At 39.5% G+C, this 16,490-nt stretch overlaps 1 protein-coding gene across 1 annotated transcript in view; it reads right to left on the reverse strand.

Moving 5' to 3' along the window:
* Positions 1–6,859: 6,859 nt before the first annotated feature.
* The window catches only part of LOC124554715 (uncharacterized protein C9orf85 homolog), a 39,554-nt gene continuing 29,923 nt past the window's right edge, over positions 6,860–16,490 (reverse strand). The window contains exons 3-4 of the mRNA XM_047128361.1: positions 8,068–8,518; positions 6,860–7,638 (exon numbers count right to left, since the gene is read on the reverse strand). Coding sequence (XP_046984317.1) covers positions 7,502–7,638; positions 8,068–8,518 — 588 coding nt within the window. The 3' untranslated portion in view covers positions 6,860–7,501. The remainder of the gene's footprint in view (positions 7,639–8,067; positions 8,519–16,490) is intronic.

A 16,490-nucleotide genomic window follows, 5' to 3' on the forward strand; every position in this document is an offset into this window, starting at 1 on the left:
AAGAAATTGATTACTGGTGGGACGTTTGCTGCATCACGAATGGTAATCACATCGAACCAAAATGACACTTGACACTTTTATGTGGAACTTGAGGTTGTTTGCTACAAAACGATACCTCTACCAATACTGTAAGTTACCTCAAATTTATCCAAATTTTTAAGCCCTTTTTGACTCGCCCTGTAAAAGGGACATAACAAAATGGTGCTGAGAAACGTAAAGGAGTTGTACAAGGTCTCTTAAGAGACGAGTTGAGTACAGGAACCCATTTCCAGAAGCATCATCCAAGAATGCTACAGAGCATGGAAGTAAAAGGAGTCAATATCTCCCACTAGGTCACCCCTTTGGCAGCAGAGTTTGTTTGCTGATGAATGAAATCAGAACTCACAATGGGCCTGAAAGTATTCAGGATGCCAGATGGCATCCAACACATCTTTACCTGTCACAACACAAAGGGAGACCACTACGTATAGCATAGCAATTTACCGACTCACACTTCCCGCCAAAACATTTACCTCATGACAGGCAGTGGCTCCTAAAGTTTCAGCACTGTGTACCTCCATCAAATGATTTCAGATATGGCTTCCTATCCTCAGTTGCCCCTCAAAACATTCTCTACAATGCCTTCAACTTTATCAGTAGATTTTGTTACAGCCTGTATCTTGCTCGTGTGTACCCTGTTAGCAACAGCATCTTCATTTCCGTAATATGGACCTTACAAAGTTTACAAATACTCACAAAAAGTATGTCATTCAAACATAAAGGATATACCTAAACTCCACTGACAAAATTTCCAATCTTGTTAAGAAATATTTTGGTACCAGGTAGCTTGTTACAGTAACTGCATTTCATTTGATTTCTACCCATTTATCTTTGAATTACACTAAAGTACTCAATTCACACACAGTACTTGTTGACAATAATAATGCCCACTTTACTCTTAGCCCACTGGCTTCCATTCAGTATTGTTCTGCCTTAGGTCTGGTTTTCCCTTTTTTCCCTCTCTCCCCCCTCTCCATCATTATTAATACATTAAAAGTGATATGCCGTGTTGTGGGAAGTTTCACTGATGAAGAGCTGGCTGGCCCCTTGTGTACGGTTTCACTGAAGGAATGGGCGAGCAGTGTGATGAACACTACGCTGAGATGTTCCAGCTGTGATGGCAATGATATTAGAGCACTTTTGCATCTGCCACCTTTCATCAGTGGACAGAAATTTGCTAATCCTACAATTAGGCTGGCAAGAAGCATGCAGATAATAGCACAGCGAAAGCTCTTCTCGAAGCCGGAACTGGCAAAAGTGACCTTTGCAGGTGTCTGACCAAGTGCTTTACATAAATATGTAGGCTATGTCTGTCGAAACATTAAAGTATTGTTTCAAAATTTGAAGTAAATTGGGCAAGAACTTCTTGACAAATTTGGTAACAATGATAAACATCTTGGTCTTTATATTGCAGTACAGATTAAAGTGCAGCTTCCTCATTGCATTATCCATACCTATTACTGATGGTGTAGTTATTCCAGAAACCGTTCAGACTTCAGTATGAAGTTATTAACCTCTTCTTGTTACACCATGTTAGTAGGTTCACTAAGATTTTCATCAGTTTTCTGCAAATACTGTGGGAAATACCAAGTCCTACTACATAAGTGCTCAAGATCAAAATTCCAGCATAACCAGCACATCTAATTCTTGGAACTTAATACTAAATATTTCTTTGGTAATGACTCAAAGGACCCAGTGCACTTGAAATTATGCCCACACAACAGTTTCCTATTCTACAATTAATTTCCTACAATGCACACCCTTGGATATCATGATGAAACCACCGATGTTTTAATCTGAAGACTTTGGTTATTTGGCTCATCACATGCATTTATTATAGAAGTTCTTATTCATAATTTAGAAAAACTTTTCTACTGTTGTCAGTGCTTTGATCCATCAGCACGTGCAGAGTGATGAGAGAATTTGTTGAGACATTTGGAAGAATCTGGATCTAAACACTTACCTGTATTACCAAGTCCCCCTTGTTCAGAAGAAACATCTCACTGGGAGTCCCATTTTACCATAGAAATTTCTTATCTAAAGCAGTTGTATCTTACTCACCAACATTCCACATGCCCATCCCAAAAAAAGTATGATGTATTATACATTGGGATTTTGGAATCTCTCTCACTTTTGTTTATAATTTTTTCAGCCAAGTTACACTAATTAAAAAGGGTGGGCCTGTGAATGACTACTAATACCTGTTGCCTATAAAAAGCTGGTAAACTGCAGATGATGTGAAAATATATCTACTCTTACCTTCTGTGGTACAAAATTAGGATCACATCATAAGTGACACTGCAAATTGTCTCTATTGGCATGAAGACATTTAAATGTGATTTTTACAAATTTAAGACAGGTCAATCTCAACAGCTTTAATCTCCATCTGTGTGAAACAGTTGTTGGACTGCATTGGTAGAAACAGAGGGTGTTTATTTCTATGCAGTGAAATACTTCCAGTCAGCCATATTGATGAGTAGTCAAGCAGGCTTAAATCTTAAGACTTAGGTGCCAAAGGCTTTTCAATAGCAAGTGTGTTCATTTTCTGAAGTTACACAGGAAACTGTATTCTAATGATTTTTAAGGCAGTGCTAATAATTACTCACTTAACCCTGTAGTTTTTTGGTATTTTTTGATCAACATCAAACAGCTGTATACAACACTATAATGATACACATCTTCATCTAATTTAGTTTGTAATGCCATATTGTATTCTTTGAAGCAAACCTGTCTCACTATTAGCCAAAGAAAAAAATGCTGTTTGACTACATAAATTGTTACTAAGAAGTCATAACTATCAAGATATTGAAATGCAAAACAAATTATATGAACAATACAATTTGCCGCTTCTGTTTATCAAATTCATAACAGTCACAGACCTCGTGTAGATACATATATCATAGATACAGTTAAAATTTAAAATACATATTAGTTATTGAATGAATTAATAGGGATATCTATTGTTCTGAATCACTGTAATTATGTACCTACTTGTACACCATCAACCGTATAAGAGATTTGAGTAAAGAAATTTGGGATCTTTAACTAGAATCACTCTCCAAAAGACAAGTGTGTGTGTGTGTGTGTGTGTGTGTGTGTGTGTGTGTGTGTGTGTGTGTGTGTGTGTCCTTGTTATAGTCATCCCACTTATATGCCTTTCTGTGTCTGCTGCTGAACATATGCTTTCTTTAACACTCCAACTGCTGTAGACTTGCTTGCTACATGCCATCTTGAGTTTCTGTCATTATCGTAAAATTCTGCTACCTGTGTTTAGTGCCTTGCACTTTGGCCTTATAAGGTACCAAGTTACTTTGATGGCCAGCATCATCCTATTCTGAATACATCTGGAGCATTAGCAACCGGTCTTGTCACTCAAGTTTTGTCACTGCCAAGTTAAACTAAATACAGTGACTTTACAAATTATTCAGACAATTAATTTCTGACTTTGCACCTATGTAAATTACTTACAGTAATGAAAAAACATCTACATTACTACACAATTCACAGTAAAGTTCCTGCCAGAGGGTCCATTGAACCACTTTCACATTATTTCTCTAGCTTTCCACTCTTTAACAGCATGTGGGGAAAAACAAACACTTAAGCCTTTTCATAAAAGCTGATTTCTCTTATTTTATTATGATGACTGTTTCCCTCTATGTAGGTGGTTGTCTATTGAATATTTTCACATTCGGAGAAGGTTGGAGATTGAAATTTCATGTAATGAAAAAAGTCTTTGTTTTAATGGCTGGCACTGTCCAAGAGATAGTCTCCCCTATTTCACGATTATGCAAAATGAGCTTTTCTTCTTTGAACTTTTCCAATGTCCTCCACCAATCATACCTGGTAAGGATACCATACCGCACAGCGATACTCTAGCGAAGTATGCACAAGTGTGGTGTAGGTGCTGTCTTTAGTGGTGTGTTGCATCTTCTAAGTATTGTGTCAATAAAATGCTGTCTCTGGTTCACCTTCCCCAACATTATCCCAGTCAGGGATGCACAGACCTCGAACTGCAGGCCCCTCACTGTTTGTTCTTGTAATTTTTTAGTTTTTTCTTTTTACTCATATTTCATTGCCTCCTAAAATGAAGGGAGAGGGGCCCTTGTAGAACTTCTTTTGAGCCCTGTCTAGCTGGCACTGGGGTATGGGGATCCTAATGCAGAATAACATCTTGTCTCATGGCACAATATTTTTGAACTTGTAACCCTTATGTAGCCACACTAAGTGGTTTGTTGCACGTGGTATTCGCAAGTCTGTACACCCCTGGTGTATGTGATAATTCCAATTTAAGTTGTTCTTAATTGTCCCCTAGGTATTTAGTTGAAATGACAGTCTTCGATTTTGTGTGATTCATCGCGTAACCAAAATTTAACTCATTCCTTTTAGTACTCATTTGGATGACCTCACACTTTAATTATTTAGGTTCAATTGGTCCTGTCTAAATCATTTTGCAATTGGTTTCAATCCTCTGATGACTTTACTAGATGGTAAATGTTCTGCAAACAATCTAAGATGGCTGCTCACATTGTCTCCTAAATTATTTATATAGATGAGGAACAGCACAGGGCCTGTAACCCATCTTTGGGGAGTGCCAATTATCACTTTTGTTCTAGTCAATGACTTTGTCAGTTACTGCGAACTGTGATCTATCTGACAAGAAATCACAAATCCAGTTACACAACTGAGACAATACTCTGTAGGCAAGCAATTTGATTAGAAACCCTTGTGAGGAACAGTGTCAAAAGCCAAAAAACACACTCTCATTTTTCACTATGAATTACATGTTTATTGGTTGTTTGCTATGTGACTTTTCTTTCAGAAAAGTAAAGTGTCAACAGTTACATGGATAATTCATTATAGGTCGCTATTTGATGGAGAGCAAATTAAGCTGTGTGCTGTTTTTCATGATCATCTCCATTACTTTCGCAGGAGAGTTTTATTAGCACGTCTGTGGCTTACTCTTTTCCTTAAGTAAAAAAACTTTCGTCAGCTACGTGTTTGTGTTCTATTTAGCTTTTGCGTAGTTTTGGAACACCTGTATCCAAAACAAATGTTCTCTATGTTTCCAGTAGAGGACAGAGAACAACCATATCTTGGCTTACACTAGAGTGTTCATGTAGCAAGAAGTATCCCATTTTGTTACACAATGAATGAGAGATAAAGACCATTTATGCTTTCGCTCTATCAAAGTGACAATCACTGCATCTTCAGTAATAACTAGTTTGCTTCATTTTTGTTGGATGTGACCTCTTTAGTAACTTCATCTAAGATATGGTCCTTACACTGTAACAATCTGGGCACATTAATTATCTGTAATAAGAACATTATTTATAACATGACTATGGCAAAGATTCTGTCATCCTGTTTCGTAGCTTATATTTTGAACAATGTATTGTGCACTAAACATGAACAGCATGCAGCAGTGTTGGAAAAGCGTGTTATGTCACCCTCTGATGCTTGCTTCTGTAGCAGATTAGATTAGTTTTTCATTCCATAGATCCGTGTTGAGGAGATCCTCGTGGATGTGGAACATATTTTGTTCTGAATTTTAATTTTATTTTTTTAAATAACTTTCAAGAAAACTGCTGTATAATCTGAAATGCCCAACCACCCCTGTGATAAGCACAATAATTCACCCACAGACAATCTTCAAAACCAGTACATTTGTCTGTTGGAACAGTTCCTAGAAGTGTACCTACATATTTTGTGTGCATAAGCACAACAAATTGTTCCAGTGCTAAAAGGTACGAAAAGTGAGTACTTTTTGTTCATGTGTGCGTGAGTGTTTTACTAAATATAAGTACCATACTGTCTAATAAAATTCCAATCTAAGTTTTTCTGTGCAAGAATTTATTGGTGAAAACGTTCAACATCAAGGTCTTAGTTGTCAGAATGATATTCACACACAGCAGATGTATTGTCAATCTCTGTTTTTGTTGGGGGCCATCAACCTGTATTTTTAACAATGTTTTGAAAAAGTATTACTGTCCTGTATAGTTGATGGTGTTAGGAATTTTTCTTTGTGTCGGAAGACACGAGGCAGAGTGCAACACACAATGATAGCTTGCATGTTTTGCATTTTTATTTGATTTCTTAGCATACTTGGGCACCTATGCATTAGCAGACATATCTTGGATTGTTTCCATTTTATTGCATACGCTTCTAAAGATTTTCTCACCAGAGATAGATAAAACATTATTTCAGGAGATATATATTAAAATGATAGGTTCACAACAAGGAAAATGAACCTTTTACATTGTTTCACAGGTGCCTAAGTGCACCTGAATGAATTTCTAGCACTTGGGAGTGCTACCAGATACCATGAATATGCTTGTCTACAGCTCTATGCCAATGGCAGTTTGGCATCCACAGCATCTGGGGCAAGTTACAACACTGGGGTCGTAAGACATACACAGCAAAGGCTTCAACTGAATAACAATCAATACAAATCCAAAACTGTTCCAAGCATCGACTTTTAAACAATTTCCTTTTGCTTTATTATTTACTATTCTATCTTTTCTTTTACTTGTTTCCTTCCCGATAATACCAGTCATTACAGCACTAATTATCAGCCACAGTGGTGAGGGTGTCTTCAGAAATTAATATAATGGCTCCTGTTAATTAAGTGTAGCTACATATTTACTTTCTAACATAAAAAAAAATCTGTAAAATGTATTACTAATACTGCACTGTCAATGTGCAACAGCAGTGGATCTGTTGTCATAGTGGACACTTCATAATGAGGAGCAGAAACTAATTCACTGTCCTCAGATTGATTATGAATTTACAGATTCGTGTTGCATCGAAAGTGAAAAGCATGTTCAGTTGTAAAAAATCATAAGATTTATTTTCTGTAATATTTGATAAAATGTCATCATCAGAGGAAAAAAAATTCATTGTATTACACTATGTGCTGCACGAATTCTTGTTAAATTTTAACTTAAATGCAAGTTTGTCCATTTGCTAGGTATCTTCATTCACATACTGTCTAACAATGCAAGACAAAATTCTAAATAGTTATTTGTAAATGTTGGGAAGTACGTTTACTGGTTAAAGCACTGGTTCAGCATCCCAAGACAGGCCCTACAACACCACAACATAAAATTCTATATGAAAGAAGACAAAAGCTGCATGAATCAGATACAATATTTGCTGAGCACATCTAAAGTGCATGGAAAATTTACACAGGAATAAGGATAACATGTGAATTGTAGCTAACTTTGGGACAAATATATTTATTTCCAGTTAACATGAAAGTATAGTATAAGAAACAGCTATGCTATATCTACTCTATGTAAGAGAAAAGAGTAAAAATAGGTTTGTTCCTTCTGAAGCGTATTCTAAAGCTGCACATGCACTACTAGCAAGAAAACACATTATGTACTCTACATGTTTCGGGAATATATGAAGGATATTACTGAAATAAGTTATATTCTTTGGTAAAATCTTTGAGATAGAGTAATCAATCATCATCACTTTCATCAGTAAGATCATCTAATAAGTCATCCAAAACATCATCTTTGTTTATTTTCAGTGATTCCAGTTTTTTTGTAACTTCTTCCTGCAGTTTCCTCATTTCATCTTCTCCCACAGCAAAGCCTGGAGTATGCAAAAAAAAAAAAAAAAAAAAAATCCATTTATACATTACAAAACATTAAGTTTAATAAAAACACACACACACACACACACACACACACACACACACACACAATGAGAATATAATAACAATATGACAGTAACACGTTTTTCGCTGAGAAAATGTAGTGAACATGTAAAAGTGAGATTTTCAGAACTCCAATTTTACGTTCACAGTAATGACTGTGACTGGAAAACAATTTAACCCAAAGATCTGCAATCTCTCGTTCTAAATTATAAATTTTCTGTCACAAATAGACCTAACTCAAAAACACTTTTCTTACAGTCCGTAAAGAATAAACATAATAAAGTTTGATTTATTCCCTGATTTTCTTTATAACAGTAATCAACACAATGCATTGCTACCCCTAAAAAGTATCAAGTAAATATTACCTGAATTTGTACCCTTAGTAAGGCTAGCAATGTAACGTAGAAGTGTTCGTCGTCTTCGCAATGACAGCAGCTTTATTTGTCTCTGGAGTTCAGCATCCTTTTTCAGTTGTTCTTCAATAGAAATGAGTTTTTCAATAACTTTCTCATTTTTACCACATTTTGGGCATACATTCAGTAATTTGGCACAAGGGAAACAGACTGTATGGTACGCCTTTTTTACACTTTTCTGTTCACATTTCACACATTTTTTTGGAGCCTTTAGGGGCTTGTATTTTTTGTATTTAATTTTCCATTCCAAGATGCTCTTGCATCTTTCACACACACCAGACAGATCAATATTATTTATAAGCTTTGTCTGAGAAGAGGTATCATGTAGGTCATTTTTAAATGCTTTCGTATTTTGGTGTGCCTGTGGCCTGGTTCTCTGTGTATTTCCCCGTTGAGTGCTCATCTGTGAAACAGAAAGAAAATGGGATGTATGAATACGACAAAATAAGCAACAGTTATGTTAGATGCACTGCCTATCAACTATAACCATTGTTCCCCACCTCCTGAAATGTAATATTCAACAGTAATAGGTATTACACAAATGCAGCCAGACTACCTTCCATTTGCTATTTATTCCAAGTTGTGTTGCAATGCAAAGAGCACGAATATGTGCCAAAAACTACAGGATGTTCATCTGTAGGGCAAGGCCATCAGTGTTATAATAGCTGTACAGTTGCTTCATGGTAGAACACAAAGCACTGCAAATATGTGCCTGGCCTGTGTGGCATTCACATTACTACAATGTGCGAGAGAGTGCGTGAATACACTTCACATATTTGGTGGAACTTGCTGAAGGTTACTGATGCTGTCTCACTTAATGACAGCTGAGCGAGCACCTGTACACGGACATGGGGATGACACAGCCGAGTAAGCAATTGTTCACAGCTATGCGGATGTCACGCACCTGTATTTGCTTGCACGCAGGCTGCGAATTTGCAGTGTACACTTTGCCTACCACCCGAGTTGGGTGAAATTTATTCAAACAATAAATACAGATAAACATTATTGTTCATTATTCATGAATGACAAGTAGTATTCAAAATATTCACTTACATGAATAAAATCATTTATTCTTCCTCATTGAATAAAAGTTGATAAACATAAAAGATAAATTTGAAATCCAATGGCATTTGTCATTTATTAAATGAATGCACTCTGTGTTGCCTTTAAACTGTTTTTCAAACATCTCATTAGAAACTTCACTTGATTTTTTCAAGATTTTCCATTACGGCTGCTAAAGAAAATACATTATACACAAGCAAGGAGGATATTGGTGCATTCGATCTCCTGAAGTTGGCTTTATTTCATGATAACAATATAGGACTTTCAATTCTGAATGTTCTTCAGCAAAAATTGAGAAACCATGAATCCCACTGTAGTTTTTGGCAAATAATGTGGTGCGATTCCATGTTAGCTTCAAATTCAAAATAAAATTTTCTTTATACATCATATCATCATTCAAAACTCTTTACCTGATTTCTTGGGCTATTATATGTCTGTAGTTTGTTGTACACCTACACCAGTTATGGACAGCAATACAGGTGAACTACTTGTTTTTTAAATTGTGGACAGGACACTACTGCAATAACTGCAGTTGTTATAGAAAGGCGAAAAACACCTTCAGATTGTCTCTTGCACTTTCACGATAAAAAAGTTGTTAGTGTGCTGCAATATTTTGATGTCTTATGTACTCAAACTATTTAATTTTAAAGCTCCATTTAACTGCATTGACACATGTCAGATTGAAGAACTATTCCATATTCTAACAGAAAGCTTACTCAGTGTTAATACTAATACACTTTCAGATGACTTTGGACATCCAGCACAGCATTCCACGAACATTTTAGGAGTTCTTTAGGTTTAGAGTCTATTATGTTAGTCATTAGAAACCGAATTCTTACTTGTGCACTCATTCTATAGCACAACAGCCACGAGCAAATTGCTTAATTATATTAACGAGACGCCCATCGCTGGTGGCGTTGGTTATATTGGTACAACGAAGGAAGGTACTGCAGATCAACAGTTCCCATTGGCTGCATTCTCATCTTTGGCTACTTACTTACAATACTTCCGCACGTTGACAAGGAGAGGGGTGAAGTACTGGCACATGCAAAGTTGGCTGAATTGAGCCATGTTGGCCATGCAACTGCTACGGCTGTGTGCCTATGAAGTATTTTTGTGTTGCATTTGTTACACTGTAAAGCTGTGCTCATTCCAAAGATCGGTTTGGACACTGTAGTGCTTTACTAGGCATGGTGGTGTGCCCTTGACTTCCTGCCACCTCTGAACTGACTTTCACATCCTACAGTTCAACATGTACTCAGAAACACAGTGCGACTTGACTCGGCATTTTTCTCACTGTTTGAGACAAAAGAAGTGACAAGTAATACATAAACCAATGGAAGATTGAATACAAAACCTCTAGATTTTTTAGTCCAGAACTTAATCCACTGAGGTGCATTTATGTACAATCTATTAATAATTTATTTACAAAAAATAGAAACTGTACTGACCTAAGGGAAGAAACACTAGTCACAGAATTTGGTACAAGGAATAAACAATATAAAAAAAATGTAGTGGCATTCTGTATTATTCAAGTTATGAATAACTTTTTTTTAATGATATACTTATTCAAATAATGCCCATCTCTGCTTACTACTAAACTTGCACTTCCTTCCTCTTACCATTACTTGCAGTTAATATTATCAACTGTAATAAGTCCTATTAGTTCATTTGCTCAATTTACTCTTGAGATCCTATAGTGGAGATGGAAAAAGCTTTATCTGTTAATTATACACAAAGTTGACAATTATAACCTGTTGTCAAGGTCCTCAAGATAAATCTTTTCCATTTGTTCTGTCCAAAATGTGTCTCAATGTCACTGCAATATGAGCATTAGTTCATCAGCTATTCTTTCACACAAATTTACATTTCCACAGCTAAATCAATGATCTTCAATTCAATCCAATATTTCATTATCACTTTAATATTCATTATACGTGATCATACTCAAGTCACTGTGGTAATACTTGTTGAATATCAGGTACACAGCATACACTTTTTCCCAAGAAAACATGCAAAATTGACAGCTAAAAAGAAATCCAAATTCTAAGTGCATTCCAATGTTTTCCAGGCCTATTGTGGCAAAGCTGAATAGAGTGTACGTTTCATTATCCATGTGACAGGGCCACGCACCTGTAGCCCAGCACTCGGTGAGTGCACGCCACATGATACCGATAGAGAAAACTGCTGGGCATGTTCTTCCACAATGCATGCGAAGCAAATGGTGGGTAATGAATGCTGCTCAAGCAGTTCCATCACATGTGTGCAATGCTCTAGTAGGCTACAATAATGTTCAAGTAAAAGAATATGCTAATTCTACATAAAGTGCAGTTTCTTATATGGTTTATGAATGCTGCGTACCTGTCTCATGGACATTCAATACTTAATTCATGAAGTTCACAGTGAACAGCTCATGAATGCAACAATGGTTCACTGTTGGGTAATACAAACACGCATAATTTGAAAAGCACGGAACGGTTCTCTTTGGGGACAGAAACTGATCGACACTGTGGGAAAGAAGACTGAGAGAACCAAATATTAAATATGACAACTTGGTCTTGTCATTTCCCACAGGATATCTGCAGCAGGAAATTACCTCCTACGGACTCAAATTTCAGCTAATTGTCTGCCTGTTGGACTCTGTTTACAAAGAGAAGGCTACACAAAGTAGTGATTATGAAGATTATTAGTTTATTGCACAATTCTATGAGGAAGGTGACAACTATTTGAATCACTCGATGACTTTTTGAATCACACAGTGGCTAGAAGCAAAATGCTGGCACTGGATGAATTTCTGGAAACAATGCAGTCCCTGTCCCTGTAGTGGAAGTACACATCATAATCACAGAAGACCAAAGATAGACTGGTGCTGACCACTCGGTGGCTCCAGCACATGGTATAAAGAGACAATTTGTACCACATATTAACATTATGATGTGACATGCAACCCCAAGTACTAATGTGTACACAAACTGCATAATGCAATCCAAAACAAGCACTGCTGTATATTGAGATAGGTGTTGTTTTAGACTTCATTCCATCTGATTTTCATCTCTTCATGCTTCTGAAAGCTTATTAAGTTGGCAAGAGCCCCCAGTATAGTGGGAACATCAATCAAAAGGCAAGTTGATGAATATAGTGACATGACGTTAATAGCAAAACAAATGATGGGTATGTGGACACATGCCATTGCAGACACAGTCAAGATGTAAACATGTTTGTTTCTTTTGTTTTAGGGCACAAAAACAACTAGGGTCATACACACCCATCTCAAAGCGTAGAACACAAAGACAAAGAGAGGACCTCAAAACAACTACATGTCAGCACCAATCGACGGAAGAGAGGACAGCTTAAAACAGGGAAATGGAGAAAGGTCTATAAAATATGTCATGGAGAAATGAGAGTTCAGAACGACAAATTAAATGGCTTTCACCATATTGCTGTGACAGATAAAAAGTAAAATGTGGTCGACAGTTTGCGCGTTGTTCAATAAAACGCCCAATAACCCAGACAGCAAACAGATATGATGAGAACGTAAGCGGTTTAAAAAAAAAAAAATTGGGGTGGGGGGGGGGGGGGGGGCATTACGTCAGGAAATGGTGGACCATCAAAAGTCGAGCGAAATGTGCACAAAGTGGTTGGGGAGCACCACTTAACAAATGGCTATGGCAACCTAGTTAAAATGATCTCCTCGCGGTGAGAGGGCCGAGAGATGGTCATCCAAGCCGCTGGGAGAGGCTTAATAACCTGGAGATTGTCCCCGTGAAGGAAGAACCAGTGGTAATGCCAAAGTGACACCAACTACTGACAGAAGGCAACTCCGAGATCATCGGGGGGAATGTAAGAACTAGCGGGCTGAGGTACAAGGACTGCATCCTTGGCAGCAGCGTCACTGGCCTCGTTTTCCGTCAGACCGACATGACCAGGGACCCACATAAACATAACAGTGGCTCCATCAACAGTGAGCAAGTGACAGCTTTCCTGGACCCGTTGCACTAAGGGATGAACGGTGTACAGTACACAGAGGCTTTGAAGGGCACCGAGAGTCGGAGCGGATGATGTAATTAAAAAGCCTGTGTCACCAGATGTACTGTGTGGCCTGATACAGGGCAAAGATCAGTGCTGTAAATAGTGAGCAGTGTTCTGGAAGCCGATACTGAAAAATGTCGAAGCCAATGATGAAGGCACACCCGACACCTTGGTCAGTCTGAGAGCCATTAGTATACACAAAGGTATTATCGAGAAGTTCCATGTGAAGGTCGTGAAACTGAAGGTGATAGAGCAAGGCTGGAGTAGTGTCCTTTGGAAGCAAATGGAGGCCAATGTGAGCACAGGCCGTCACACAAAACCAAAGTGGTGAACAGTTCACACCCACCAGGACAGTTGCAGGTGGCACGAAGTTAAGCTGCCAGAGCAAGAGCCAAAAGCGATCTCCAGGAGGTAACAGAGAAGAGAAGAGGGACACGTCACATACTGGTGATGAAAGGAGACATTGAAGAAGGAGGCATAGGATGGGTGGCCATGCATGGCAGACAAACAGCATGCGTATCTACTGAGGAGGAAGTCACTGTTTTAGGGCAGTGATAGTTCAGCAGCTTCTGCATACAGACTGTCAACTGTGCTAGTGTAAATGGCACCAGTGGCCAAACGGATGCCACAATGGTGGATAGTATTGTGACGGCGTAAGAGGGACAGACGTACAGATGCATAAACGAAGCACCCATAGTCTAGTTTCGAACGGAAAAGGAACCGGCACAAACGGAGGAGGGTGGTTCGATCTGCTCCACAGGAAGTGCCACTGAGGGCACGTAGGACATTGATGGACTGCATACAGCGGGCTGTCAGGTAAGACACATAGGAGGACCAAGAAAGTTTCCTATCGAGCAGAAGTCCCAGGAATTTCATAGTTTCAATGTACGGAAGAGGAACAGACCTAAGATGTAAAGACGGTGGAAGAAACCAACTGCGCCACCAGAAATTCATTTAAACAGTTTCATCAGTGGAAAAACCAAAGCCACTGTCGATGCCCGACACGAGTAAAGACGATCGAGACATTGCTGAAGGTACCGTACAATGAGACAAATAGATGGCAAAATCATCAACAAAACGGAGTGCCGGAGGTGCCAGACGAGCCATTACAGGGTTAATGGCGATAGCAAAGAAGACAACACTCAGCGCAGAAACCGTAGGCATGCTGTTTTCCTGAATAAAGGTGTCTGACAAGGCAGAACCAACACGTAACTTGGAATATCAGTCTTTTAAAAATTCCTGAGGGGAAACAAGGCATGTAGCCATGGAAGCCCCACATGTAGAGAGTATGGAGAATACCAGTCCTCCAGCAGGTGTCTTAGGCTTTCTCCAAATCAAAAAACATACCCACAGTCTGGAATATCCACAGAAAACCATTCACGACATGGGTGGACAAAGTGATGAGATGATGAACTGCAGAATGGCACACTCAAAATCCACACTGTGCAGTGGTTAGTAAATTGCGAGACTCAAGCCACCATACCAGCTGGGCGCGAATCATACGTTCCATCACCTTGCAAACACAGCTGGTGAGAGAAATGGGACAGTAGCTAGAAGGAGGGTGTTTATCCTTACCAGGCTTAAGTAGGGGTATGACAGTGGCTTCATGTCAGCATCTGGGAAATGTGCCCTCTGCCCAGATGAAGCAGAAAGTGCGCGGAGGATCGGGATGAAACAAGGGCGTGATCTAGCTCCCTCATAGTAAAGGCGGCACTGTAGGACCCACGATTCTGAGAAGAGAAGGGTATTGCCTGAGCCCCCTCCTCTTCCAATGGAGGAAGGAAGGGTGATAGTGAGAGGAGCTCGAAATCTCTGCAAAAATGGCAGCCCAAGCTGTTGGCAATAGCAATGGGGTCCACTATGACTTCACCTGCTACTGTCAAGCCAGAAATTGGGAATGGATCTTGGTCCCACAGAGCTGTTGGAGGTTGGCCCACATGACAGAAGAGGGAGTGGAACTGTTAAAAGAACTACTGAAAGAAATCCAGCTAGCTTTTTTGCTATTCCGAAGAACACAATGACACTGCGCACGCAACTGTTTATAACGAATGCAATCTGCCATCACAGGATAACTATTAAAAACATGAAGAGCACGTCACACACGAATTGTATCGCGGCATGCATCTATCCACCAATGGACCGGGACACAGTGTGGCAAAGACGAAGCGTGAGGAACGTAACAGTCTGCGGCTGTAAGGATAACATTTGTAAGATATTCTACCTGGTCATCACAACTGGGGAAATGTTTGTCGAAGGTCACCAGGGAAGAGTAAAGCCTCCAGTTGGCCTTTCTAAGCTGCCATTTGGGTGTGAACGTAGGTGGGGTAAGAGTCAGTAAATGGGTAGCACATGGGAAATGGTCGCTCCAGTATGTGTCAGAGAGAACGGATCACTTGAGATGATGGGCAAGCTGGGCAGTGCAGAAGTATAGGTTCAAATGGGAATAGGTGTGTGTGGGGTCTGAAAGGAATGTGGGTGCTCGTGTGTTAAGGCAGAGGTGGTTAAGTTGACTGAGAAGATCAGCCAAGATGGCACCTCTCGGACAGGTCCTGGGAGAACTCCAAAGTGGATGGCGTGTTTTAAAGTCACTGAGCAGCAGAATGGCGTGAGGTAGCTGCCCAATAAGCTGGAGGACATCTGCTCTGGTGACACTGAACAATGGAGGGATGTAAACAGTACAAAGGGGAAAGGTCAAGTGAGGAAGGAAAAGGCGAACTGCAACTACTTGAAGACAGGTAGTCATGGAGATGGGTTACCTATGAAGTTCATCCCGTGTGACTCCCCCACAAGATGGAATGCTGTCCTCAGGGGGAGGGCCAAAATGGACAGGGAAGAAATGCCAGAGATGAAAGCGGTCATGAGAATGCAATTTTGTTTCCTGGAGGCAGAGAACAAGCGGACCCAACAATTCTAAGAGCAGCCGTAAATCCTTTTTGTTTGATTGAAGGCCACGAATGTTCCATTGAAGGAGAGTTTTAATGAGGAAAGGGGAGGAGGAAACAAATGAGGGGGTGTCATCTCGGCGGCTGCCGAGTGCCAGCCTCCAAAGATTCCCTGCTACAGGGCATAGACGCTGGAGGATTCTGCTTCACGAGATTGACAGAGGCATCAGCATTCTTCCTCTGTCGATCTGTGGAGTCCAGGGCAGAAAAACGGTCGGTGGTGCGCACTGGCGACACAGGGGTCAGTCGGGTGAGGGTACCACATGGCGACATTGTCCAAGAGGATCTCGAATCGGCGAAGGAGAAGACTGTTTGCCTTTGTTTGACTTCCTGGAACCTTTC

Source organism: Schistocerca americana, chromosome X (assembly GCF_021461395.2).
Source record: "Schistocerca americana isolate TAMUIC-IGC-003095 chromosome X, iqSchAmer2.1, whole genome shotgun sequence".
Classification (NCBI taxonomy): domain Eukaryota; kingdom Metazoa; phylum Arthropoda; class Insecta; order Orthoptera; family Acrididae; genus Schistocerca; species Schistocerca americana.